The sequence below is a fragment of the Myiozetetes cayanensis genome, unplaced genomic scaffold, assembly GCF_022539395.1.
Source record: "Myiozetetes cayanensis isolate MyiCay16 unplaced genomic scaffold, myiCay2020 scf282, whole genome shotgun sequence".
Taxonomy (NCBI): domain Eukaryota; kingdom Metazoa; phylum Chordata; class Aves; order Passeriformes; family Tyrannidae; genus Myiozetetes; species Myiozetetes cayanensis.
The window spans coordinates 31,667-59,196 of record NW_026087502.1 but is presented as its reverse complement, the minus strand read 5'-3'; the positions used below and the strand labels follow the sequence as shown (position 1 = coordinate 59,196).

Sequence of the window (27,530 nt, the reverse complement as noted above, 5' to 3'; positions counted from 1 at the left end):
GGGAAATGGGGCTGGGAATGGGGAAAATGGGGGAAAATAGGGAGAAATGGGGAAAATGGGGCTGGGAATGGGGGAGAAAGGGGGAAAATGGGTTAAAAATGGGGAAAATGGGGGAAAATGGGGCTGGGAATGGGGGAGAAAGGGGAAAATGGGTTAAAAATGGGGAGAGAATGGGGAGAAATGGGGGAAAATGGGGCTGGGAATGGGGGAGAAAGGGGGAAATGGGGTTAAAAATGGGGAGAAATGGGGAGAAATGGGGAAAATGGGGCTGGGAATGGGGGAGAAAGGGAGAAAATGGGGTTAAAAATGGGGGAAATGGGGTAGGAAATGGGGGAGAAATGGGGAAAAAGGGTGAAAATGGGGGAAAAATGGGGAAAATGGGGAGAAATGGGGGAAAATGGGGCTGGGAATGGGGAGAAAGGGGGAAAATGGGTTAAAAATGGGGAAAATGGGGCTGGGAATGGGGGAGAAAGGGGGAGAAATGGGGAAAACAGGGTTAAAAATGGGGGAAATGGGTAGAAATGGGGGAAAGGGGGAAATGGGGAAAAATGGGGAGAAAATGGGGAAAATGGGGGAAAATGGGGCTGGGAATGGGGGAGAAAGGGGGAAAACAGGGTTAAAAATGGGAGAGAATGGAGGGAGAAATGGGGGAAATGGGGTGAAAATGGGGTTAAAAATGGGGGAGAGAATGGGGGAAATGGGAGAAAAGAGGGTGAAAATGGGGTTAGAAATGGGGGAGAAATGGGGAGAAATGGGGAAAATGGGGAAAATGGGGGAAAATGGGGCTGAGAAGGGAGGGAGAACATGGGGTGAGAATGGGAGGGAGAATGGGGGAAATGGGGGAAAATGGGGTGGAAATGGGGGAAAATGGGGGAAAATGGGGGGAGAACAGGGGGAAAATGGGGTGGAAATGGGGGGGAGAATGAGGTGAAAATGGGCTGGGAAATGGGGGGAAAATGGGGTGGAAATGGAGCTGAAAATGGGCTGGAAATGGGGGGAGAATGGGGTGGAAAATAGGGGGAGAATTGGGGGGGGAAATGGATTGGAAATGGGGGAAAATGGGGTGAAAATGGGGTGAAATTGGGGCTGAAAATGGGTGGAAAATGGGCTGGGAATGGGAAAATTGAGGAAAATGGGTGGAAAATGGGGCTGAAAATGGGCGAAAATGGGCTGAAAATTGGGGTAGAAATGAGTGGAAAATGGGCTGGAAATGGGGTTGGAAATGGGGTTGAAAATGGGGCTGAAAATGGGGGGAATGGGGTGGAAATGGGGGAAAATGAGCTGAAAATTGGGGTGAAAATGGGTGGAAAATGGGTTGGAAACGGGGGGGAAATGGGCTAAAAACGGGCTGGAAAATGAGTGGAAAATGGGGCTGGAAATGGGCTAAAAATGAGCTGAAAATTGGGGTAAAAATGAGTGGAAAATGGGCTAAAAATGGGGGAGAAATGGGCTGGAAATGGGCTAAAAATGAGCTGAAAATTGGGGTAAAAATGAGTGGAAAATGGGCTGAAAATGAGTGGAAAATGGGGCTGGAAATGGGCTAAAAATGAGCTAAAAATTGGGCTAAAATGAGGGGAAAAATGGGGTAAAATTGGCTGAAAATGGGTGGAAAATGGGGCTGGAAATGGGCTAAAAATGAGCTGAAAATTGGGGTAAAAATGAGTGGAAAATGGGTTGGAAATGGGTTAAAAATGAGCTGAAAATTGGGGTAAAAATGAGTGGAAAAATGGGGTAAAATTGGCTGAAAATGGGTGGAAAATGGGGTTGGAAATGGGCTGAAAATGAGCTGAAAATTGGGGTAAAAATGAGTGGAAAATGGGCTGGAAATGGGGCTGAAAATGGACTGGAAATGGGGAGGAAATGGGGTGAAATGGGTGGAAAATTGGCTGAAAATGGGTGGAAAATGGGCTAAAAATGGGTGGAAAATGGGCTAAAAATGGGTGGAAAAAGGGGGGAAAATAGGTGGAAAATGGGGTAAAATTGGCTGAAAATGGGATCAATTCACAGGGAAAACAGGGAATAAAATCCCCTGGGATATCCCCCAGGGAGGAATGGGATCCTCCCCCACTCAGAATCCTGGGATGATCCCGAGGGATCCACAGGGAGGGGCTGGAAAAAAGGGAGGGGTGGAATTTCCACCTGGATCCCGAAAAAAACTCCGGATTAGGGGGGGAAAAAATGAAAAAATCAGGATTTCAGGGGGAAAAAATGAAAAAAATCAGGATTTCAGGGGAAAAATGAAAAAATCAGGATTTTAGGGGGGAAATCGGTGGAAAACAGAGCAAAAAATTCAAATTTTAGGGATTTCCCCCCTCCAAAAAAAAAAAATCCAGGTGGAAAATGAGGGTTTTCCCAGAAAAAAAAGGAAAGATGAGGGAGTTGCCCCAGAAAACCCAGCCCAAAAATGGAGTTTTGGAGCTCCTTTGCCAAAAAAATAAGGGAAAAAGAAGTTTTAGGGATTTTTTTTCCTTAAAAACAGGGAAATCCGCAAGTTTTGGGGGGTTTTCCCCCAAAATCCAGCCCGAAAAGGGAAGTTTTGGAGGAGAAAAACAAAGTTTTCAGTCCCCACCCCTCCCAAATCCGAGCCCAAAATGACGTTTTTTAAGGAATTCCCCCCAGAAAAAACCAAAAAAAACCCCAAATCCCGGGAATTTTTCGCCCTCCCCCCTCCCCTAAAATAAAACGAGCTGGAAAAATCCAATTTTTCGGGATTATTTCCCAAATTTTCGGGGCTCTTTTCTGGCGGGGTTTTCTTCCTCTGAATTCCTCCCAAAAAAACGCCTTTTCCCCTTTTTTTTTGCCCCATTCCAGGGGTTTTTTTTCCTTTTCCCAACTGGAAAAATCCCCTTTTTTTTCTCCTCCCCTCCCCGCCCCTCCGCTTTTCCCGACTTTTCCTCACCTTTTTTTATCCGAGTTTTTCCTTTTTTCCCCCCACTTTTTTCCTACTTTTTTTTACTCCCGAAAAACTCCCGGAGCCGCTTCCCAAACTTCGAGCCGGGAGGGGTTGGGGGGGTGGGGAAAAAAAAAAAAAGAGGGGAAAAAAAAACCGAAAAAGGGGAGGGAAATTAAAAAAAATCGACGTAAATGGACGTAAATTTGCATTAAATTGTATAAATTAGCATAAATTTGCATAAACGGGGCGCGCGCGGCCGAAATTTGGGCCATAAAAGAGCAACGAGAGAGAAAAAAAATATTAATAATAAAAAAAATTGGGAATAAAAGGGCGGAGCGGGAAGAGAAGGGGAAAAGGGGGGAAAGCGAGGGACGATCCCGAGGGATCCTCGGGAATTCCAGAGGATTCCAGAGGGAGGAGGAGGGGAAAAAAAGGGGGAAAGGGAAATAGGGAAGAGGTGTTTTTTGGGAGGGAGAATTTGGTGGGAATTTGGGATCAGGGTGGGAAGAGGGAAAGGGGGGGTGGGGAGAGGACCCCTGGATCCCAAATCCCGGATCTGGATCCCAAATTTCCACCCCAGACCCCCAAATCCAGGATCTGGATCCCAAATCCCGGACCTGGATCCCAAATCCCACCCCAGAACCAACATCCTGGATCCCAAATTTCGCCCCCAGACCCCCAAATTCAGGATCTGGATCCCAAATCCCAGATCCAGATCCCAAATTCCCCTTCCCCAAATCCCAGACCTGGATCCCAAATTTCACCCCCATTCCCAGACCCAGATCCCAAATCCGGATCCAGATCCCAAATTTACCCCCAGACCTCCCAAATCCAGGATCTGGATCCCAAATTCCCTCCCTCCCCTCCCTCTCCTCCACCTTTCCCAAATCCCAGACCCGGATCTCAAATCCCGGACCTGGATCCCAAATTCCCTCCCTTCCCCAAATCCCGGATCTGGATCCCAAATCCCGGATCCAGATGCCAAATTACACCCCAGACACCCCCATGGATCGGATCCCAAATTTCTCCCCCAAATCCTCCAAATCCCGGACCTGGATCCAAAATTTCCCACCCCAAACCCTCCAAATCCCGGAGCCAGATCCCAAATTTCCCCCCCCAGACCCCCAAATCCAGGATCTGGATCCCAAATCCCAGACCTGGATCCCAAAATCCACCCAGACCAACACCCGGATCCCAAATTTCGCTCCCAGATCCCCCAAATCCAAGATCCGGATCCCAAATTTCACCCACCCCACCCCCTTTCCCAAATCCCAGACCTGGATCCCAAATTTCCACCCCCAATCCCAGACCCAGATCCCAAATCCCGGATCCAGATCCCAAATTTACCCCCGACCCCCAAATCCCGGATCTGGATCCCAAATTTCCCCAGACCCCCAAATCCCGGACCCGGATCCCAAATTTCCCACCTTGACCCCCAAATCCCAGATCCGGATCCCAAATCCACCCCAGACACCCCATGGAGCTGGATCCCAAATTTCCCCCAAACCCCCCAAATCCCAGATCCGGATCCCAAATTTCCCCCTTCCCCCAAATCCGGATCCGGATCCCAAATCCCAGACCCTGGATCCCCAAATCCCAGATCTGGATCCCAAATCCCCCTTGCCACCAAATCCTGGATCTGGATCCAAAATCCCAGACCCGGATCCCCAAATCCCAGATCCGGATCCCAAATTTCCCCCCTTCCCCCAAATCCCAGATCTGGATCCCAAATCCCAGATCTGGATCCCAAATTTCCCCCTTCTCCCAAATCCGGATCCAGATCCCAAATTTCCCCCCCTCCCCTCCCCCCAATTCCCAAGATTTTTCCATCAGGAATCAGCGGTGCGAGGAGGGGGGAGGGGCGGGACAATTAATTAATTAATTAATGGATTAATTAAAAGTGATTTTTTTCTTTAATTTACACCAGAAATAGTAAATGTTCCAGAATTCCTTAAAAAAACTCGGTATAGACAATAAATACAGTACAAAATTCCAGCCAGGAATCCTCCCCTCCCCTCGGGAATTTGGGATTAAGCCCCTCCCCACCCCCGCCCCTCCCCACCCCCAACCCCCTCCCCTCAGGCAGCGAATTCCCCCCAAATTTTGGGGGGAAAAAAAGGGGAAAAAAAACAACCCCCCCAGCTGGGATGGAATTCCTGGCGGGAAAAAGGGAGATTTTATCCCGAAATTTGGGGGAATTTGGGATTTTGGAGCCCAAAAATCGGGAGGTTTGGGGATGGAAAAGGAGATTTTTTTGGAGGGAAAAGGAGATTTTTTTGGGGATGGAAAAGGAGATTTTTTGGGAGGGAAAAGGAGATTTTTGGGGGGGGAAAAGGAGATTTTTGGAGGAAAAGGAGATTTTTGGAGGAAGAGGAGATTTTGGGGAAGAAGTTTTGGGGTTAAATGGGGTTTTGGGAAGAGGAGATTTTGGGTAGTTTTTTGGGGGAAAGAGGATTTTGAAGCCAAAAAATGAGGATTTGGGGCTAGAGGAGTTTTTGGGAATTTCGAGGTGGGTTTTTTGGGGGGAAAAGGGGGATTTTGGGGCAAAAAATGGAGATTTTTGGAGTTGGGAAAGGAGATTTTTGGGGTTTTTTGGGATGGATCCATCGGGCAGAAAAAGGGAAAAGTGGGATAAATATAAAAAAATTAGGAATAAATAAACCAATAAAGGGGAAAAAATTGGGATAAATAAGTGGGAAATGAGAGAAATCGGGATGTGAGGGGGAAAAATAAAGGAATGGATGGGAAAAAATGGGCAGAAAATTAAAAATATGGGGGGAAAATACAAATACGGGGTGAAAAAAGGGGGATAAAAAAAAGGATAAATAAAAAAGGGGATGAGGAATAAAATGGGATTGAGGGGAAAAAAAGGGATAAAAATGGGATGAAGGAAAATAAAAATAAATAGGTCAAAAAAGGGGATAAATAATTAAAAAATAGAGCCCAAGAGTGGGATAAATAAAGGGATTAAAAAAAAAAAGAGGGAATAAAATAATAAAAATAATTGGGATAAAAATAAACAGGGAAAAAATCAAAGGAATAAACAGGAATTCCTGGGGATTTTTGGGGGGTAAAAAAGTGGAATTTGGGGGATTTTTTGGGGGGTAAAAAGAGGAATTTGAGGGATTTTTTTGGGGGGGGGTAAAAAAGTGGAAATTGTGGGATAAAAAAGTGGAATTTGGGGGAATTTTTTCGGGGGAGTAAAAAGTGGAATTTGGGGGGTAAAAAATGTGGAATTTTGGGGGTTTTTTGGGGTTAAAAAAGCAGAATTTGGGTGTTTTTTTGGGGGGTGGGGCCGATCCACCCTTTGGGAATTCTGAGCCGTGGAAAAAACAACCCCAGTTTGGGGCTTTTTATGGAAAAAAAAAATCATCCAAAAAAAGCCGGAACTCGGCCCTGGGGCGGAGCCTTTGGAGCTTTTCCAGCCGGGAATTCCAGTCGGGAATTCCAGCCAAGAAACCTCCGCCTTTGCTGCTTCTCCCTCTTTTTTAACCCTGGAAAAAAACCCAAAAACCCCTCTTGGATTGGAAAATTGGGATTTTTTTAGGGGGGGGATTTGTTGAGATTTTGTGGAAAAATCCAGGAAATGAGGTGGGGAAAAAAAAAAAAAATCCCAGGAAAAATTCCCTCCTGGAATTTTCATTCCTGGATTTTTTTAACCCCCTGGGATGGTAAAATTCCCCTGGAAAATGGGATTATTCCCTCCAAAATAAAACCCAAAAACAGGGAAAAGTGGGAAAAAAGAGGGAAAAGGGGGTGGGAAAATGCTCTTTTTTTTCCATCAGAAATTGGGATTTTTGGGAGGCGGGAATGGAGGATTTTGGAGGGGGGGGGAAAGGAGGGAAAAGTGGGATCAGATCCCACCTGGAATGATGGAACTCCTTGGAAAATTCCCCTGGATTTCCCTCCCCCATTTTTTTCTTTTTTAATGGGAATTTTTGGGGTGGGATTTAAGGAGGATCCAAAACAAAAAAAAAATCTCTGGAACTCCATTCAGGGAAAAAAAAATTGGAATTTTGGGAATAATAATAATAATAATAAAAAAAAAAGCTGCGATTCTGCCCCTTTTTTTCATGGGAATTTTCGAGGTGGGAAAAAAGATCCCAAAAATCTCCAAAAATAAAGGGAAAGTTTGGAATTTTCATCCCTTTTTTTTTTGGGGGGGGGGGGGATTTTTGGGGATGGAATTTGGGAAGAATCCTGGAAAAGATCCCCCAAAAAACCTCATTTTATGGGAAAAAAGAGGAGGAAGGGGAAGAGTTTTGTGCTTGTTCCCAATCCCAGGGATTTGGGATCATCCCCCTGTTCCCATCCTGGAAATTTGGGATCATCCCCCTGTTCCCATCCCAAGGATTCTGGGATGTTCCCAACCCTCCTCAGTCACAGTTCCTATGGAATTCCGAGCTCTCCCTCCCATCCCAAAATCCCAGGGTTCTTTTACCTGGAATTCCCCCAGGGAATCCAGGTCTGGCCCATCCCAAAATTCCAGGTCTGACCCATCCCAAAATTCCAGGCCTGTCCCATCCCAATCCCAATCCCAGGGGTTCCTCAGCCCCAATTCCCAAGGAATTCCCATCTCTCCATCCCATCCCAATCCCAATCCCATTCCAGGGAGGTTCCTCACCCCCACTTCCCAAGGAATTTCCATTTCTCCATCCCAATTCCCAAGGAATTGGTGTCTCTCCATCCATCCCATCCCATCCCAATCCCATTCCAGGGGTTCCTCAGCCCCAATTCCCAAGGAATTCCCATCCCAATCCCATCCCAGGGAGTTCCTCACCCCCAATTCCCAAGGAATTCCCATCTCTCCATCCCATTCCAGGGGGTTCCTCAGCCCCAATTCCCAAGGAATTCCCATCCCAATCCCAAAATCCCAGGGGTTCCTCACCCCCAATTCCCGTGGGATTCCAATCTCTCCATCCCCAATCCCAATCCCCATTTTTGGGGGGGTTTTTGGGGTTTTTTGGGGGTTGGGGGTGTCTCCAATTCCCATTTTTCCCAATTTTTTTTCCCCCTTTTTTCCATCCTCATCCCTTCCCTGCTCCTCTGCTCGACGGCCCCGTTTTGGTGCCGGTGCCGTTACCGGTGCCAGGACAATTTTGGGGGGGTTTTGGGGGAGTTTTTGGGGTTTTTTTGGAGGTTGGGGGTGTCTCCAATTCCTAATTTTTCCCCCTTTTCCATCCTCATCCCTTCCCTCCTCATCTCCTCAACGTCCCGTTGGTTCCCACGCCCCATTTCGGTGCCAGTGTCACCGTTACGTTACCAGGATGATTTGGGGGTTTTTGGGGGTTTTGGGGGTTGGGGGTGTCTCCAATTCCCAATTTCCCCCTTTTTCCATCCTCATCCCTTCCCTCCTCATCTCCTCAACGTCCCGTTGGCTCCCAGGCCCCCTTTCGGTGCCGTTACCGGTGCCGTTACCGGTGCCGTTACCTGTGGTGTTGCCAATTTTGGGGGGGTTTTGGGGGTGGATTTTGGGGGAATTTTGGGGGGTTGGGGGTGTCTCCAATTCCCAATTTTTCCCCCTTTTTTCCATCCTCATCCCTTCTCTCCTCATCTCCTCAAAATCCCTGTTTTGGTGCCGGTGCCGTTACCGTTACCAGGACGATTTTGGGGGGGTTTTAGGGGAGTTTTTGGGGTTTTTTTGGGGGTTGGGGGTGTCTCCAATTCCCAATTTTTCCCCCCTTTCTCCATCCTCATCCCTTCCCTCCTCATCTCCTCAACGTCCCGTTGGTTCCCACGCCCCCATTTCGGTGCCAGTGTCACCGTTACCGTTACCAGGATGATTTGGGGGGGTTTTGGGGGGTTTTTTGGGGGTTGGGGGTGTCTCCAATTCCCAATTTTTCCCCCTTTTTCCATCCTCATCCCTTCCCTCCTCTCCTCAACGTCCCGTTGGCTCCCAGGCCCCCCTTTCGGTGCCGTTACCGGTGCTGTTACCAGGACGATTTTGGGGGGGTTTTGGGGGTCAGAAAGGGGTTTTGGGGGTATCTCCAATTCCCAATTTTTCCCCCCTTTTTCCATCCTCATCCCTTCCCTCCTCATCTCCTCAACATCCTGTTGGCTCCCCTTTTGGGCCGGTGCCGGTGTCACCGTTACCGTTACCAGGACAATTTTGGGGTGGATTTTGGGGGAATTTTTAGGGGTTGGGGGTGTCTCCAATTCCCAATTTCCCCCTCTCCATCCTCATCCCTTCCCTCCTCTCCTCAACGTCCCGTTGGCCCCCGTTTCGGGTCGGTGCCGTTTTGGTGCCGCCGTTACCGTTACCGGGACGATTTTGGGGGGTTTTTGGGGGGCAAAAAGGGGCTTTGGGGGGGTCTCCAATTCCCAATTTTTCCCCCCTTTCCATCCTCATCCTTTCCTTCCTCATCTCCTCAACGTCCCATTGGCTCCCCTTTCGAACCGGTGCCATTTTGGTGCCGGTGTCGCCGTTACCGTTACCAGGACAATTTTGGGGGGGTTTTTGGGGGTCAAAAAGGGGATTGGGGGTGTCTCCAATTCCCAATTTCCCCCTCTCCATCCTCATCCCTTCCCTCATCTCCTCAACGTCCCGTTGGCTCCCCTTTCGAACCGGTGCCGTTTTGGTGCCGCCGTTACCGTTACCGGGACGATTTCAGGGGTTGCTTCTTGGGGAAGGGGGGGGTCAAAAAGGGGTCTCCAATTCCCAATTTTCCCCCTTTCCATCCTCATCCCTTCCCTCCTCCTCTCCTCAACGTCCCGTTGGCTCCCAGGCCCCCCTTTCGGGTCGGTGCTGTTTCGGTGCCGGTGTCACCGTTACCGTTACCAGGACAATTTTGGGGGAGTTTTTGGGGGTCAAAAAGGGGTCTCCAATTCCCAATTTTTCCCCCCTTTTTCCATCCTCATCCCTTCCCTCCTCTCCTCAACGTCCCGTTGGCCCCCTTTCGAACCGGTGCCGTTCCGGTGTCACCGTTACCGTTACCAGGACAATTTTGGGGGAGTTTTGGGGGGTCAAAAAGGGGATTGGGGGTGTCTCCAATTCCCAATTTCCCCCCTTTTTCCATCCTCATCCCTTCCCTCCTCCTCTCCTCAACGTCCCGTTGGCTCCCCTTTCGGGCCGGTGCCGTTTTGGTGCCGCCGTTACCGTTACCGGGACAATTTTGGGGGTGGATTTTGGGGGGTTTTTGGGGGTTGGGGGTCTCCAATTCCCAATTTTTCCCCCCTTTTTCCATCCTCATCCCTTCCCTCCTCATCTCCTCAACGTCCCGTTGGCTCCCCTTTCGAACCGGTGCCGTTGCCGCCGTTACCGTTACCGGGACGATTTCGGGGGGGTTTTGGGGGGTCAAAAAGGGGCTTTGGGGGTGTCTCCAATTCCCAATTTCCCCCTTTCCGTCCTCATCCCTTCCCTCCTCATCTCCTCAACGTCCCGTTGGCTCCCCTTTCGGGCCGGTGCCGTTTTGGTGCCGCCGTTACCGTTACCGAGACGATTTCAGGGTTGCTTCTTGGGGAAGGGGGGGTCAAAAAGGGGGTCTCCAATCCCCAATTTTTTTCCACTCCCCTCCCCCTTCTCCCTCTCCCTCTCTCTCTCTCCATCCTCATCCCTTCCCCGGTCATCTGGGCAACGTCCTGCTGGCCCCGAGGCCGCCGTTGTGGGGTGGTGGTGGCGGTGCCGGCTCGTGGTGCCTGCGGTGGGGGAGCTGTGGTGGGTGCTGAGGGTGCTGGGGGTGCTGAGGGTGCTGAGGGGGGTGCTGAGGGTGCTGGGGGGTGCTGGGGGTGCGGGTGGGCGCCGGCACAGGGCCCTGGGGGGGTCCTGGGGGGCTGCTGCAGGTTGAGGATGCTGTCGATGGCGCTCTGCAGGTGCTCGCTCAGGGCGTCGTCGCGGGGGCTGTCGCTGCTCGAGAAGCTCGCCTTGTCCACCCGCCCTTCCTCCTCCTCATCCTCCTCCTCCTCTTCCTCCTCTTCCTCTTCTTCCTCCTCCTCCTCCTCCTCCTCCCGCTCCTCCTTGCGCCGTTTGGGCGACGGCGGCGACGACACCGACGGGCCCAGCGGCTCCCAGGGCGGCTCCTCCTCCTCCTCCTCCTCCTCCTCGTCCTCCTCCCGTCCTCCTCCTGCGCACCCTTCATCATCATCAGCATCATCCCCCCCCCTCCTCCTGCGTCCTCCTCGTCCTCCTCGTCCTCGGAGAAGCCCCCAGGGTGGTGCTGTTGGTGTTGTTGGTGTTGTTGGTGTTGTTGGTGTTGTTGGTGTTGTTGGTGCTGCCGGTGCCGCTCCAGCCCCGTCGTCGTCGCCGTCGTCGTCACCCCCGTGGGTTTCCCCCCCCGGGGTCTCTGTGGGGGTGCCGGGGGTGGCTCGGGGGGTCTTCCCCCCCCCCTCAGGGCCGTGATCACCGGGGGCCTCCTGGGCTGCTGGTGGTGGTGGTGATGATGGTGATGGTGGTGATGGTGGTGATCCCTCAGCGCGTGCTGGGACGGCTGGGACTGCTGGGGGGGGGTCTGGGGAGGTTGGGGGTGATTTTGGGACTGTTGGGGATGATTTTGGGATTGCTGGGGATGATTTTGGGATTGCTGGGGATGATTTTGGGATTGCTGGGGATGATTTTGGGGCTGTTGTGGGTGGTTCTGGGATGGTTGGGGGTGGTTTTGGGATGGCTGGGGATGATTCTGGGGATGTTGGGGATGATTCTGGGATTGCTGGGGATGATTTTGGGGCGGCTGGGGATGATTTTGGGATGGCTGGGGACAATTTTGGGGCTGTTGGGGATGATTTTGAGGCTGCTGGGGACAATTTTGAGGCTGCTGGGGACGATTCTGGGGCTCCTCCCGGTAGGTTTTGCGCAGGGGGAGGCGGCAGGGGGTGCCGGGCGGGGGGTTTCCTCTCCAGGGTCCCGTTCACCGCTGCCGTTCCTGGTGTTATTCCCGGTGTTGTCATTCCCTGAATTCCCGGAGCCATTCCCTGAATTCCTGGCGCTCCGTGGACGGGATCCAGGGCCGTGTTGTGAACCACCTTGCTCAGCCCGGCCTCCTGCTTGATCTTGAGCTTGAGGCCGATGCGGCTCCGCGCCTCGTACGTCTTCATGGGGGGGCGGCTGCGCGAGGGCAGCGGCCCCTCCTCGTCCCCTCCCCACCCCGGCACCGCGCCTGGGGAGGGGAGGGGCAGGGGGTGGGGAGGCCCGGGGTCCCGGGGGAGGGGTCCCCCAGCCAGGTGACCGAGGGGAGCCCCCGCGCTTGATCAGCAGCCGGGGAGGGGCCGGAGGGGAGGGGCCGAGGGTTTGGGGGGCTCCGAGGGTTTGGGGAGGGGGCGGGGCAGGAGGAGGAGGAGGAGGAGGAGGAGGAGGAGGAAGGAGGGGGAAGGGAGTGGGGGCGGGAGGAGGAGGAGGAGGAGGAGGAGGAGGAGGTGACGACGTATTCGTCTGCAAGGGAAAGGAGGGGCTCGTTAGTTAATTAACTCATTAATTAAATTAGATCATTAATTAATAGGGTCCCCTGTGCTTCTTTCCCACCCCCCCATCCCCCTTTTTCCCACCCCAGATGTTCCTCTGGCTCTGGGAATTCAACCCCCTGGAATCCCAGAGGTGAAGGAACCGGATCTGGAACTTGGATTGACCTTTGATTGGCCCCTGATTGACCTTTGATCGGCCTCTGATTGACCTTTGATCGACCTCTGATTGACCTTTAATTGGCCTCTGATTGACCTTTGATCGGCCTCTGATTGACCTTTGATCGACCTCTGATTGACCTTTGATTGACCTCTGACCTTTGATCGACCTCTGATTGACCTTTGATTGGTTTCTGATTGACTTTTGATTGGTTTCTGATTGACCTTTGATTGGCCTCTGATTGACCTTTAATTGACCTCTGATTGACCTTTGATTGGCCTCTGATTGACCTTTGGTCGACCTCTGATTGACCTTTAATCGACCTCTGATTGACCTTTGATTGGTCTCTGACCTTTGATTGACCTCTGATTGACCTTTGGTCAGCCTCTGACTTTTGATTGACCTCTGATTGACCTTTGATCGACCTCTGATTGACCTTTGATCGACCTCTGATTGACCTTTGATCAGCCTCTGATTGACCTTTAATTGGCCTTGGATTGACCTTTGATCGGTCTCTGATTGACCTTTGATTGGCCTTTGATTGACCTTTAATTGGTCTCTCATAGATCCTCCACAGCCCTCGGTAACCCCCTCAAATCCCAGGAATTCCAGCCCAATCCCTGGGAATTCCACCCCAAACCCCAGAAATCGGACCCCAAACCCCAAGAACTCCATCCCAATCCCTCGGAATTCCACCCCAAACCCCACGAACTCCATCCCAAACCCCAAAAATTCCACCCCAAACCCCAAAAATTCCACCTCAAACCCCAAGAACTCCATCCCAATCCCTTGGAATTCCACCCCAAACCTCACAAATTCCACCCCAAACCCCAGGAACTCCATCCCAAACCCCAAAAATTCCACCCCAAACCCCAGAAATCGGATCCCAAACCCAACAAATTCCACCCCAAACCCCAAGAACTCCATCCCAAACCCCACAAATTCCATCCCAATCCCTGAATTCACCCCAAACCCCAGGAATCCCCCATCCCATGGCAAATCCCCCATTCCCACTCCCGCTCCTCTGCGAGGTCCTCCGCCATTCCCAACCCCGTTTTCCCCATTTTTCCCGTTTTCCCATTTTCCCCATTTTTCCCGTTTCCCCCATTTTTCCGTTTCCCATTTTCCCGTTTTCCCCATTTTCCCATTTTCCCCCATTTTCCGTTTCCCCTTTTCCCGTTTTCCCCATTTTCCCATTTCCCCCATTTTCCCATTTTCCCCATTTTCCCCATTTTTCCCCCGTTTCCCCGTTTTCCCCATTTTCCGTTTTCCCCATTTTCCCGTTTCCCCATTTCCATTTTCCCCATTTTTCCTTTTTCCCCATTTTCCCATTTTTCCATTTTCCCATTTTCCCCGTTTTCCCATTTTCCCTGTTTTCCCCATTTTCCCATTTCCCCCATTTTCCCCCATTTTCCCCGTTTTTCCCCCATTTTTCCCCCATTTTCCCCCCGTTTTTCCCGGTTTTTCCCCCCATCCCACCTGGTTTGTCCCGGGCCAGCTGTCGGTCGAGGGCCAGCGCCGTCTTCTCCTCCTGGATGAACATGCGGTCGATCATCACCATCTCTGCCGAGGGGCTCACCCGCTGTGGGAACAACAACAACGGGAATGAACACTGGGAATGTGCCGGGAATGGGATGGGAATGGAGTGGGAATGGGATGGGAATGGAGTGGGAATGGGCTGGGAATGGACATGCGGTCGATCATCACCATCTCGGCCGAGGGGCTCACCCGCTGTGGGAACAACCACGGGAATAAACACCCGGAATGGGATGGGAATGGGATGGGAATGGGATGGGAATGGAGTGGGAATGGGATGGGAATGGAGTGGGAATGGAGTGGGAATGGGATGGGAATGGACATGCGGTCGATCATCACCATCTCGGCCGAGGGGCTCACCCGCTGCCAAACAACAACGGGAATAAACACCGGGAATGGGATGGGAATGGAGTGGGAATGGGGTGGGAATGGAGTGGGAATGGGGTGGGAATGGAGTGGGAATGGAGTGGGAATGGGATGGGAATGGGATGGGAATGGGATGGGAATGGACATGCGGTCGATCATCACCATCTTGGCCGAGGGGCTCACCCGCTGTGGGAACAATCACGGGAATAAACACCCGGAATGGGATGGGAATGGGATGGGAATGGGATGGGAATGGGATGGGAATGGGATGGGAATGGACATGCGGTCGATCATCACCATCTCGGCCGAGGGGCTCACCCGCTGTGGGATAATGACGGGAATGAACACCCGGAATGTACCGGGAATGGGATGGGAATGGGATGGGAATGGGATGGGAATGGAGTGGGAATGGGGTGGGAATGGGATGGGAATGGACACGCGGTCGATCATCACCATCTCAGCCAAGGGGCTCACCCGCTGTGGGATAACGACGGGAATAAACACCGGGAATGGGATGGGAATGGGATGGGAATGGGATGGGAATGGACTGGGAATGGAGTGGGAATGGGATGGGAATGGGATGGGAATGGACTGGGAATGGACATTCACCCGCTGCCAAACAACCCCGCAATGAACACCCGGAACGCCGGGAATGGGGACGGGAATGGGGTGGGAATGGACAGGGAATGGGCTGGGAATGGACTGGGAATGGACTGGGAACGGCGTGGGAATGGAGTGGGAATGGGCTGGGAATGGACTGGGAACGGACTGGGAATGGAGTGGGAACGGACTGGGAATGGTGGGAATGGACTGGGAAGGTTTGGGAAGGGAAGGTTTGGGAAGGTTTGGGAAGGTTTGGGAAGGTTTGGGAAGGTTTGGGAAGGGAAGGGAAGGGAAGGGAAGGGAAGGGAAGGGAAGGGAAGGGAAGGGAAGGGAAGGTTTGGGAAGGGAAGGGAAGGAAGGTTTGGGAAGGAAGGAAGGTTTGGGAAGGGAAGGTTTGGGAAGGGAAGGTTTGGGAAGGGAAGGGAAGGGAAGGGAAGGAAGGAAGGGAAGGGAAGGAAGGGAAGGGAAGGGAAGGGAATGGAAGGTTTGGGAAGGGAAGGGAAGGTTTGGGAAGGGAAGGGAAGGTTTGGGAAGGGAAGGGAATGGAAGGGAATGGAAGGAATGGAAGGGAAGGGAAGGGAAGGAAGGGAAGGAAGGGAAGGGAAGGGAAGGTTTGGGAAGGAAGGGAAGGTTTGGGAAGGGAAGGTTTGGGAATGGAAGGGAAGGGAAGGGAAGGGAAGGGAAGGAAGGGAAGGAAGGAAGGAAGGAAGGAAGGAAGGAAGGAAGGAAGGAAGGAAGGAAGGGAAGGAAGGAAGGAAAGTTTGGGAAGGGAAGGTTTGGGAAGTGTTGGGAAGGGAAGGGAAGGGAAGGGAAGATTTGGGAAGGGAAGGTTTGGGAAGGTTTGGGGAGGTTTGGGAAGGTTTGGGAAGGTTTGGGAAGCCCTGGGAATGCCGGGAACGCTGGGAACGGGCAGGGAACCCACCCTGGACTCCTCGAGGAGGAGCAGCCGGTACTTGTTGAGCATCGCCCGCGTCCGGCGCAGCAGCTGCTCCGACACCGCCGCAAACTCCTCGTCCACTGACCGGGAAAACAGCCGGAAAATCACGGGATAAATGTGGGATAATCGTGGGATAATCGTGGGATAATGGTGGGATAATAACAGGGATAATGGGAGAACAGGATAATAACGGGAATGGGGATAAAAGAGAATGACCCCATCCCAAACTCCTCGTCCACTGCCCGGGAAAACAGCCGGAAAATCAACGGATAAATGTGGGATAATCACGGGATAATGATGGGATAATGGTGGGATAATAATGGGATAATGGGAGAACAGGATAATAATGGGAATGGAGATAAAAGGATAACTCCTCGTCCACTGCCCGGGAAAATCACAGGGATAAATGTGGGATAAATGTGGGATAATCACATGATAATGATGGGATAATCACAGGGATAATGGTAGAACAGGATAATAACGGGAATGGGGATAAAAGGATAACGACCCCGCTGCAAACTCCTCATCCACTGCCCGGGAAAACAGCCGGGAAATCAACGGATAAATGGGGGATAAATGGTGGGATAATCACATGATAATAATGGGATAAGAACAGGGATAATGGGAGAACAGGATAATAATGGGAATGGGGATAAAAGGAGAACGACCCCATCCCAAACTCCTCGTCCACTGGCAGGGAAAACAGCCGGGAAAATCATGGGATGATGGTGAGATAAATGTGGGATAATCATGGGATAATCACATCATAATCATGGGATAATAATACAAATAATAATGGGATAATAGTGGGATAATAGCACAGATAATCACAGGATAATCACTGGATAATCACGGGATAAGCCTGGTATAACAATGCCATAATAACACGGATAATCAAGGGATAATCATGGGATAATCAAGGGATAATAACACAAATAATCACAGAATAATCATGGGATAATCAAGGGATAATAACACAGATAATCATGGGATAATCATAGCATAATAACAGGATAATCATGGGATAACCACGGGATAACGGAGGGATAATCATGGGAACGGGGATAACGGGATAACGACCCCGCCCGCTGTTATCCCAGTGTTATTTCTGGCATTCCCATTATTCCCATTGTTATTCCTGGCATTCCGAGGGCTGTGGGAGCATCCCCTGGCAGACCCCTGGTTATCCCCCAATCCCAGAGCTCCCATCCCGTTATCCCCCAATCCCAGGGTTCCCATTCCCGTTATCCCCCAATCCCAAAGCCTCCCATCCCATTATCCCAAAATCCCAGAGCTCCCCATCCCATTATCCCCCAATCCCAGAGCTCCCATCCCTGTTATCCCCCAATCCCAGACCCCCAGCATTCCCAGAATTCCTCTCTCACCCCTCCTGGCACTCCGAGGGCTGTGGGAGCATCCTCTGTTATCCCCCAATCCCAGGGCTCCCATCCCATTATCCCACATTCCCAGGGTTCCCATCCCGTTATCCCCCATTCCCATCATTCCCATCATTCCCAAAATTCCCAACATTCCCAGAATTCCCATCTCTCACCCCTCCTGCACTCCTCGGGCTGGGGAGCATCCCTTGGTAGATCCCTGGTTATCCCACATTCCCAGAGCTCCCATCCCTGTTATCCCCCAATCCCAGGATTCCCATCCCTGTCATCCCCCATTCCCAGACCCCCAGCATTCCCATCATTCCCAGAATTCCCCTCTCACCCCTCCTGCACTCCTCGGGCTGTGGGAGCATCCCTCTGGTATCCCCCAATCCCAGAGCTCCCATCCCGTTATCCCACATTCCCAGGGTTCCCATCCCCGTTATCCCCCAATCCCAAGACCCCCAGCATTCCCAGAATTCCCGTCATTCCCATCTCTCACCCCTGCGGCACTCCGAGGGCTGGGGGAGCATCCCTTGGTAGACCCCTGGTTATCCCACAATCCCAAAGCCTCCCATCCCATTATCCCCCAATCCCAGAGCTCCCATCCCATTATCCCCCAATCCCAGAGCTCCCATCCCATTATCCCCCATTCCCAGCATTCCCATCATTCCCAGAATTCCCGTCATTCCCATCTCTCACCCCTCCTGCACTCCTCTGGCTGTGGGAGCATCCCTTGGTAGACCCCTGGTTATCCCCCAATCCCAGAGCTCCCATCCCATTATCCCACATTCCCAGAGCTCCCATCCCATTATCCCCCATTCCCACCATTCCCAGCATTCCCATCATTCCCGGTATTCCCGTCATTCCCATCTCTCACCCCTCCTGCACTCCTCGGGCTGGGGGAGCATCCCTTGGTAGACCCCTGGTTATCCCCCAATCCCAGAGTTCCCATCCCATTATCCCCCATTCCCAGAGCTCCCATCCCATTATCCCCCAATCCCAGAGCTCACATCCCCATTATCCCACATTCCCATCATTCCCAGCATTCCCAGCATTCCCAGAATTCCCAGAAATCCCATCTCTCACCCCTCCTGCACTCCTCGGGCTGTGGGAGCATCCCTTGGTAGACCCCTGGTTATCCCCCAATCCCAGAGCTCCCATCCCATTATCCCCCATTCCCAGGGTTCCCATCCCATTATCCCCCATTCCCACCATTCCCATCATTCCCATCATTCCCAGAATTCCCGTCATTCCCATCTCTCACCCCTCCTGCACTCCTCGGGCTGTGGGAGCATCCCTTGGTAGACCCCTGGTTATCCCCCAATCCCAGGGCTCCCATCCCGTTATCCCCCATTCCCAGATCCCCCATCATTCCCGGCATTCCCAGCCCCCTGGCATTCCCAGAATTCCCAGAATTCCCATCTCACCCCTCCTGCACTCCTCGGGCTGCGGGAGCATCCCTTGGTAGATCCCTGGTTATCCCCCAATCCCAGGGCTCTCATCCCATTATCCCACATTCCCAGGGTTCCCATCCCATTATCCCCCATTCCCAGCATTCCCATCATTCCCAGCATTCCCAGGATTCCCTCTCACCCCTCCTGCACTCCGAGGGCTGGGGGAGCATCCCTTGGTAGACGTGGTAGGGGAGGAGCCTCCGGAGGGCGTCGCCCACGGAGCGGAAGCGGCTCCGGAATTCCGGGTGCAGCACCGAGCCCTGGTGCTTGTGCAGCTGCTCCAGGAGGCTGGGAAAGGGGAAAATTCCCAAATTATCCACACCAATCCCATGGAATTCCCAAATTAACCACACCAGAAAAATGGGAATTCCCGAATTAGAGCTGCCAAAAAATGGGAATTCCCAAATTATGGATCCCAAAAAACCAGGTGCTTGTGCAGCTGCTCCAGAAGGCTGGGAAAGGGGGGAAAATTCCCAAATTATCCACACCAGGAAACGGGAATTCCCAAATTATGGATCCCAAAAAACGGGAATTGCCAAGTTATGGCTCTTGCATCCACAGAATTCCCAAATTACTGACCCCTAAAAAAATGGAAATTCCCAAATTATGGACAAAAAACCCCCCAGAAATTCCCAAATTACCGACACAAAAAAATCAGGAATTCCAAAATTACGGACACAAAAAACCCACGGGAATTCCCAAATTACAGATCCCAAAAAATGGGAATTCCCAAATTATGCATCCCAAAAAACCAGGTGCTTGTGCAGCTGCTCCAGAAGGCTGAGAAAGGGGGGAAAATTCCCAAATTATCCACACCAATCCCATGGAATTCCCAAGTTATCCACACCAGAAAAATGGGAATTCCCAAATTATGGATCCCCAAAAACCAGGTGCTTGTGCAGCTGCTCCAGGAGGCTGGGAAAGGGGGGGAAAATTCCCAAATTATCCACACCAATCCCACGGAATTCCCAAATTACCCACACCAGAAAATAGGAATTCCCGAATTATGGACACCAAAGAATGGGAATTCCCAAGTTACAGCTCTCACATCCACAGAATTCCCAATTTACGGCCCCCAAATCCCACAAAATTCCTATATTACCAACCCCCCCAAAAAAATGGGAATTCCCAAATTATGGACAAAAAACCCCCCAAAAATTCCCAAATTACCGACACCACAAAAAAATCAGGAATTCCAAAATTACGGACTCAAAAAACCCACGGGAATTCCCAAGTTACAGATCCCAAAAAATGGGAATTCCCAAATTATGGATCCCAAAAAACCAGGTGCTTGTGCAGCTGCTCCAGGAGGCTGGGAAAGGCAGGGAATTCCCAAATTATCCACACCAATCCCACGGAATTCCCGAATTACAACCAACAAAAAAATGGGAATTCCCAAATTATGGATCCCAAAAAACCAGGTGCTTGTGCAGCTGCTCCAGGAGGCTGGGAAAGGGGGGGAATTCCCAAATTATCCACACCAGGAAACGGAATTCCCGAATTATGGACACCAAAAAATGGGAATTCCCGATTTATGGACACCAAAAAATGGGAATTCCCAAGTTACAGCTCTCCAATCCACAGAATTCCCAATTTACGGCCCCCAATCCCACAGAATTCCCAAGTTACCAACCCCCAAAAAAATGGGAATTCCCAAATTATGGACAAAAAACCCCCCAAAAATTCCCAAATTACCGACACCACAAAAAAATCAGGAATTCCAAAATTACGGACTCAAAAAAACCACGGGAATTCCCAAGTTACAGATCCCAAAAAATAGGAATTCCCAAATTACGGATCCCCAAAAACCAGGTGCTTGTGCAGCTGCTCCAGGAGGCTGGGAAAGGGGGGGAAATTCCCAAATTATCCACACCAATCCCATGGAATTCCCAAATTACCCACACCAGAAAATGTGAATTCCCGAATCACGGACACCAAAGAATGGGAATTCCCAATTTACAGCTCTCACATCCACAGAATTCCCAAATTACAGACCCCAAATCCCACAGAATTCCCAAATTACAGAACCCAAAAAATGGGAGTTGCCAAATTACTGACCCCCAAAAAAGGGGAATTCCCAAATTACAGATGCCAAAAAATGAAAATTCCCAAATTATGGCCACCAAAAAACAAGAATTCCCAAATTACAGACCCCCAAAAAATGGGAATTCCCAAATTATGGATCCCAAAAAGAGCCGGGAATTCCCAAAATACAGACCCCCAAAAAATGGGAATTCCCAAATTACAGACTCCACACCCAAGGAATTCCCAAATTCCAGCTCCCAATCCCACAGAATTCCCAAATCACGGCCCCCCCACCCCCTGGAACTGGGACCAAATTCCCCATTTCTGGCATCAACAGGGCTGAAATTCCCGATTTTCCGGCCGCCCTCCCGCCTGGAATCCCCCCAGCATTCCCAGAATTCCCAGAATTCCCAGAATTCCCAACATTCCCGGAATTCTCACCAGGCCTCCTTGCTGGGCTGCAGCGCCGGCGCCTTCTTCACAACCTCCAACTGCAAGGGGGAATTCCCGGGATTTGGGGTCAGTTCAGGGATTTGGGGAGGGATTCCCGGGATTTGGGGGGAATTCCCGGGATTTGGGGTCAGTCCAGGGATTTGGGAGGGAATTCCCAGGATTTGGGAGGGATTCCAGGGATTTTGGGGGGAATTCCTGGGATTTGGGGGGGGTAATTCCAGGGATTTGGGGAGGGATTCCCAGGATTTGGGGTCAGTCCAGGGATTTGTGGGGAGATTCTTGGGATTTGGGGGAGATTCCAGGGATTTGGGGGAGAAATTCCCAGAGTTTGGGGAATTCCCAGGATTTGAGGGAGACTCCCAAGATTTGGGGGGGAATTCCTGAGATTTAAGGGGTGAATTCCCAGGATTTGGGGGCAATTCTCAGGATCTGAGGATGAATTCCCAGGATTTAGGGCTGAATTCCCAGGATTTGGGGCCGAATTCCCAGGATTTGGGGGCAATTCTCAGGATCTGAGTGTGAATTCCAGGGATTTGGGGCTGAATTCCCAAGATTTGAGGGTGAATTCCCAGGATTTGGGGGCAAATTCCCAGGATTTGGGGGCAATTCCCGGGATTTGAGGGTGAATTCCCAAAATTTGGGGGCAATCCCCAGGATTTGGGGGTGAATTCCCAGGATTTGGGGGTGAATTCCTGAGATTTAAGGGCTGAATTCCCAGGATTTGGGGGCAATTCCCGGGATTTGGGGGCAAATTCCCGGGATTTGGGGCCAAATTCCCAGGATTTGGGGGCAATTCTCAGGATCTGAGTGTGAATTCCCAGGATTTAGGGCTGAATTCCTGGGATTTGGGGGTGAATTCCTGAAATTTGGGGGCAATTTCCAGGATCTGGGGGTGAATTCCCAGAATTTGGGGGCAATTCCCAGGATTTGGGGCTGAATTCCCGGGATTTGGAGGTAAATTCCCAAGATTTGGGGGCAATCCCCAGGATTTGGGGGTGAATTCTCAGGATCTGAGTGTAAATTCCAGGGATTTGGGGTCGAATTCCCGGGATTTGGGGTCGAATTCCCGGGATTTGGGGCCGAATTCCCAGGATTTGGGGGCAATTCTCAGGATCTGAGTGTGAATTCCAGGGATTTGGGGCTGAATTCCCACGATTTGGGGGGTAAATTCCCAAGATTTGAGGGTGAATTCCCGGGATTTGGGGCTGAATTCCTGGGATTTGGGGGTGAATTCCCAGGATTTGGGGCTGAATTCCCAGGATTTGGGGGCAATTCCCAGGATTTGGGGGCAATTCCCGGGATTTGGGGTCGAATTCCCGGGATTTGGGGGTGAATTCCCGGGATTTGGGGCCTCACCACGGGCTGGGTTTGGGGTCCCTTCCCCCCCCCCGGGGTCTGGGGGGCTCCTTTGATCCCTCCCGGCTTCGCCTGCGGAAAAAAAACCGGGAAAAGTGGGAAAAATGGGATGAGCTCCGGAATTCCCGGGAATTCCCGGGGCTGGGAAAGGTGGGAACAACCAGGGAGGGAGGAAAAACTGGGAATAAAGGGGGAAAACAGGGAAAAATAAAGGGAAATAGGGAGGAAAATGCAGGGAAAAGGGGGGAGATCCAAAGGAAAAATGGGAAGAATAAAAAGTGGGAGAAGGGGGAAAGAGGAGGGGAAAAAGTGGGAATAAAGGGGGGGAAAATGGGGAATTGAAGGGGGGAAAAAAAGGGGGAAAAGTGGGAATTGAGGGGGAAAAACAAGGGGGAAAAGTGGGAAATTGAGATGGAAAAATTGGGAAAGAAGATTAAAAATAGGGAAATAAAGAGAGAAAAGTGGGATCCACAGGGGGAATTTTGGGATGAAGAAGCAAACCAGGAAGTAAAGAAGAAACAGAGAAATACAAAGAGGGAAAAAAACTGGGATATAAAGAAAAAAAAATGGGAAATGAAGATGAGGAATCAGGAAATAAAGAGGGGAAAGTGGGACACAAAGGGGAAAATTGGGATATAAAGGAAAAAAAATGGGAAATTAAAAGGAGGAATCAGCAAACAAGGCGGGAAAACCGGGAAACAGAGAAGGAAAATGGGTAAATACAGGAAAAAGTGGGATGCAAAGAAGAAAAAGTGGGAAATCAAGGCAGAAAATCCGGAAATGAGGTGGGAAAAGCGGAAAATAAAGGAGGAAAAGCGGGAAAGAAAGAAGAAAAACGGGGAAAGGGGGAGGGAAAACCAAGAAATAAAGAGGGAGAATCAGGAAATGAAGAAGGAGGTTGGAAAATTGGGAAATTAAAGAGAAAAAACAGGAAATTAAAGAGGAAAAATGGAAAATTCAGGAGGAAAAACAGAAAATAAGGAGGAAAAATCAGGAAATGCAGGGAAAATGGGATACAAAAGGGGGGAAAAAGGGGGAAATTTTAGATCCAAAGGGGAAAAGGAGCAGGAAAGGAAGAGAGAAAATCAGGAAATAAAGTGGGAAAGCGGGAAAATGAGACAGAAAATCGGGAAATAAAAAGAGGAAAGTGGGATAGGAGAGAGACAAAACAGAAAATTAAAGAGGAAAAATGGGAAATTAAGGAGGAAAACGGGAAATTAAGGAGGGAAACGGGAAATTAAGAAGGAAAAATGGGAAATTAAGGAGGAAAAATGGGAAATTGAGGAGGAAAAAGGGGGAATTAAGGAAGAATAATGGGAAATGAAAGAGGAAAAAGGGGAAATTCAGGAGGAAAAACAAGAAATGAAGGAGGAAAGATGGGAAATTAAGGAGGAAAAACGGGAAATTGAGGAGGAAAAACGGGAAATTAAGGAGAAAAATGGGAAATTAAGGAGGGAAACAGGGAAATTCAGGAGGAAAACCAATAAATGAGGCTGGAAAATTGGGAAATAAAGGAGGAAAAACGGGAAATCAACATGGAAAATTGGGAAGCAAGGCAGGAAAATTGGGAAATAAGGAGGAAAACCCAGGAAATGCAGGGAAAAGGGGATACAAAAGGGGGGAAAACTCAGACCCAAAGGGGAAAAGGAGCAGGAAAAGCGGGAAAAGGCGGGAATGGGGCTGGGAATTCCCTTGGAAAAGCCCCCTGACCTGTGGGGGCGGCGCCGGCCCCGCCTTGGGCGTGGTTGGGAGCCCCTTCCCGGCAGGAACGGCCCCGGAAACGACGGCGAAGGATTTGCTCTCCGAGGGGGCTCCTGGGGAGAGAAAAGGGGGAAAAATGAGGGAAAAATAGGGAAAAATAGGGGAAAACAGGGAAAAATAGGGGAAAACAGGGAAAAACCAGGGGAAAACAGGGGAAAATAGGGGAAAACAGAGAAAAAACAGGGAAAAATAGGGAAAAACAGGGGAAAACGGGGAAAAATAGGGAAAAATAGGGAAAAACAGGGAAAAATAAATAGGGGAAAAGAAAGAAAAAACAGGGAAAAACAGGGAAAAATAGGGAAAAACAGGGGAAAAACAAGGAAAAACGGGGAAAAACAAACAGGGAAAAACAGGGAAAAATAAATAGGGGAAAAGAGGAAAAAAACAGGGGAAAACAGGGGTAAACAGGGAAAAATAGGGAAAAACAGGGAAAAAATAGGGAAAAACGGGAAAATAGGGAAAAAATGGGAAAACGGGGAAAACAGGGAAAACAGGGGAAAATAGGGGAAAAACAGGGAAAAAACAGGGAAAAACAGGGAAAAACAGGGGAAAATAGGGAAAAACAGGGGGAAACGGGGAAAACAGGGAAAAACGGGGAAAACAGGGAAAAACAGGGAAAAACAAGGAAAAAATAGGGAAAAACAGGGAAAAACGGGAAAAATAGGGAAAAACAGGGAAAAACGGGAAAACAGGGAAAAACAGGGAAAAACAAGGAAAAAATAGGGAAAAACAGGGAAAAACGGGAAAACAGGGAAAAACAGGGAAAAATAGGGGAAAAATAGGGAAAAAATAGGGGAAAATAGGGAAAAACAGGGAAAAATAGGGGAAAAACAGGGAAAGACAGGGGAAAACAGGGAAAAATAGGGGAAAACAGGGAAAAACAGGAAAAAAACAGGGAAAAACAGGGGGAAAAACAGGGAAAAACGGGGAAAAACGAGGAAAACCAGGGGAAACCAGGGGAAAATAGGGGAAAAGAGGGAAAAAACAGGGAAAAAACAGGGAAAAACAGGGGAAAACAGGGAAAAATAGGGAAAAAACAGGGGAAAACAGGGAAAAACAGGGGGAAAATAGGGAAAAACGGGAAAATAGGGAAAAACAGGGAAAAACAGGGGGAAACAGGGGGAAACAAACAGGGAAAAAACAGGGGAAAAACAGGGAAAAAGGGTCAGAGTCCAAAGGATTCCAGAGGATCCTGAAGGATCCCGGAGGATCCCAAAGGATCCCGGAGGATCCCGGAGATTCCCAGCCCAGGGAAGGTGAAAAGGGAAAGGGGGAGGGGAAAAGAAGGATGGGTTGGGAATTTTGGAGGGGGATTCTTGGACTTGGGGGAGGGGAGGGGGATTTGGGGAGGATTTGGAATTTGGGATGTTGGGATTTGGGGGGTTTGGGGTTGGGGAGGTTTTAGGATTTTGGGATGTTGGGATTTAGAAAGATTTGGGATGTTGGGATGTTGGGGGGGGATTTGGGATATTGGGATTTTGGGGGATTTGGGGGAATTTGGGGTGGTTTTGGGATTTGGGGGGATTTGGGATTGAGGAGATTTTGGGATTTGGGATGTTGGGATTTGGGGGGGGATTTGGGATATTGGGATTTGGGGGGGGATTTGAGGTCGGGAAGGTTTCGGGATTTGGGAGTATTTGGGGTTGGGGAGGTTTTGGGATTTGGGATGTTGGGTCTGGGGAGGATTTGGGATGTTGGAATTGGGAGGATTGGGAAAGATTTGGGATGTTGGAATTTGGGGGGATTTGGGGTTGGGGAGGTTTTGGGATTTGGGGAGAATTTGGGAAGATTTGAGATTTTGGGATTTGGGAGGATTTGGCATTTGGGATGTTGGGATTTGGGGAGGATTTGGGATGTTGGAATTGGGAGGATTGGGAAAGATTTGGGATTTGGGAAAGATTTGGGATGTTGGGAGGATTCGGAAAGATTTGGGATTCGGGGGGGTTTGGGGACATTGGGATTTGGGAGGATTTGGGATTTGGGGATTGCAGAATTCCCAGATTTCGGACTGTGGGACTCGGGGGATTCCCGAGGATTCTGGGGCACCAGAATTTTGGGTTTCCAGGATTCCCGGATTTTGGGCTCCTTCGGGACTCTGGGATTTTGGAATTTCGGAATTCTGGCTCTCCGGGATTTTGGGATTCCAGAATTTGGGGATTCTGGAGTTTTGGGATTCCAGGACTCTGGGATTTTGAGATTTTGGGATTCCAGGACTCCAGGATTTTGGAATTTTGGGATTCCAGGACTCCGGGATTTTGGAATTCCAGGATTTTGGGATTTCAGGACTCCAGAATTTTGGAATTTTGGGATTCCAGGACTCCAGGATTTTGCAATTCTGGGATTTGGACATTCCAGAACTCCAGGATTTTGGAATTTGGGGATTTCAGGACTTTGGAATTCCGGAGTTTTGGGATTCCAAGACTCCAGAATTTTGGAATTTTGGGATTCCAGGACTCTGGGATTTTGCAATTCTGGGATTTGGGGATTCTGGGACCCCAGGAATTTGGAATTTTGGGATTCCAGGACTCCGGGATTTTGGAATTCTGGAATTTTGGAATTCCAGAATTTGGGGATTCCGGAGTTTGGGGATTCCAGGACTCCGGGATTTTGGAATTTCGGGATTCCAGGATTTGGGGCCGCTTTGGGACTCCAGGATGTTGGAATTCTGGGATTTGGGGATTCCAGGACTCCGGGATTTTGGAATTCCAGGATTTGGGGATTCCAGGACTCCAGGATTCTGGAGTTTTGGGATTCCAGGACTCCAGGATTTTGAGATTTTGGGCTTCCGGGACTCCAGGATTTTGGAATTTCGGGATTCCAGGATTCCAGGATTTTGGAATTCGGGGATTTTGGTATCCCAGGAATTTGGACCTGGCCAGAATTCCCGGGATTTCCCACCTGTGCTGGTGGGCGTGGCTCCGTGGGTGGGCGTGGCCGCCAGCAGGACGGAGGCCCCGCCCGGGGGCGGAGCCTGAGGAGGGGGCGGGGCCGGGAAGGGGGCGGGGCTGGACGGGGGCGGCTTCGGCTGCAGGAGCAGCCCCGGAGGGACCTGGAAAACAAAAATCCACCAAAATCAACCCAAAAACACGGGGAGGAGACCCCAAAATCACAAATCCAACTGGAAACACCCCAAAATCCCAAACCCACTTGGATCCACCCCAAAATCCCAAATCCAACCAAAAATGCCCCCAAAATCCTAAATCCAACCGGATCCACCCCA

At 50.5% G+C, this 27,530-nt stretch overlaps 2 protein-coding genes across 2 annotated transcripts in view; both read right to left on the bottom strand.

Annotated features, from left to right (window-relative positions):
* Nucleotides 1-10,603: 10,603 nt before the first annotated feature.
* Nucleotides 10,604-11,920, bottom strand: LOC126643950 (BRD4-interacting chromatin-remodeling complex-associated protein-like; the record flags this gene model as incomplete). The annotated part of the gene is made up of 2 exons (XM_050322741.1): nt 11,849-11,920; nt 10,604-11,203 (listed from the first exon to the last, which is right to left on the bottom strand). Coding segments are annotated over exons 1-2 (672 nt in total), but the record flags the coding sequence as incomplete, so codon positions are not given.
* The window catches only part of LOC126643952 (BRD4-interacting chromatin-remodeling complex-associated protein-like), a 34,860-nt gene continuing 19,246 nt past the window's right edge, over nt 11,917-27,530 (bottom strand). The window contains 8 exon segments of the mRNA XM_050322743.1: nt 11,917-12,254; nt 13,920-14,022; nt 15,868-15,962; nt 18,855-19,003; nt 21,182-21,231; nt 22,550-22,621; nt 24,260-24,363; nt 27,209-27,359. Coding sequence (XP_050178700.1) covers nt 11,917-12,254; nt 13,920-14,022; nt 15,868-15,962; nt 18,855-19,003; nt 21,182-21,231; nt 22,550-22,621; nt 24,260-24,363; nt 27,209-27,359 — 1,062 coding nt within the window.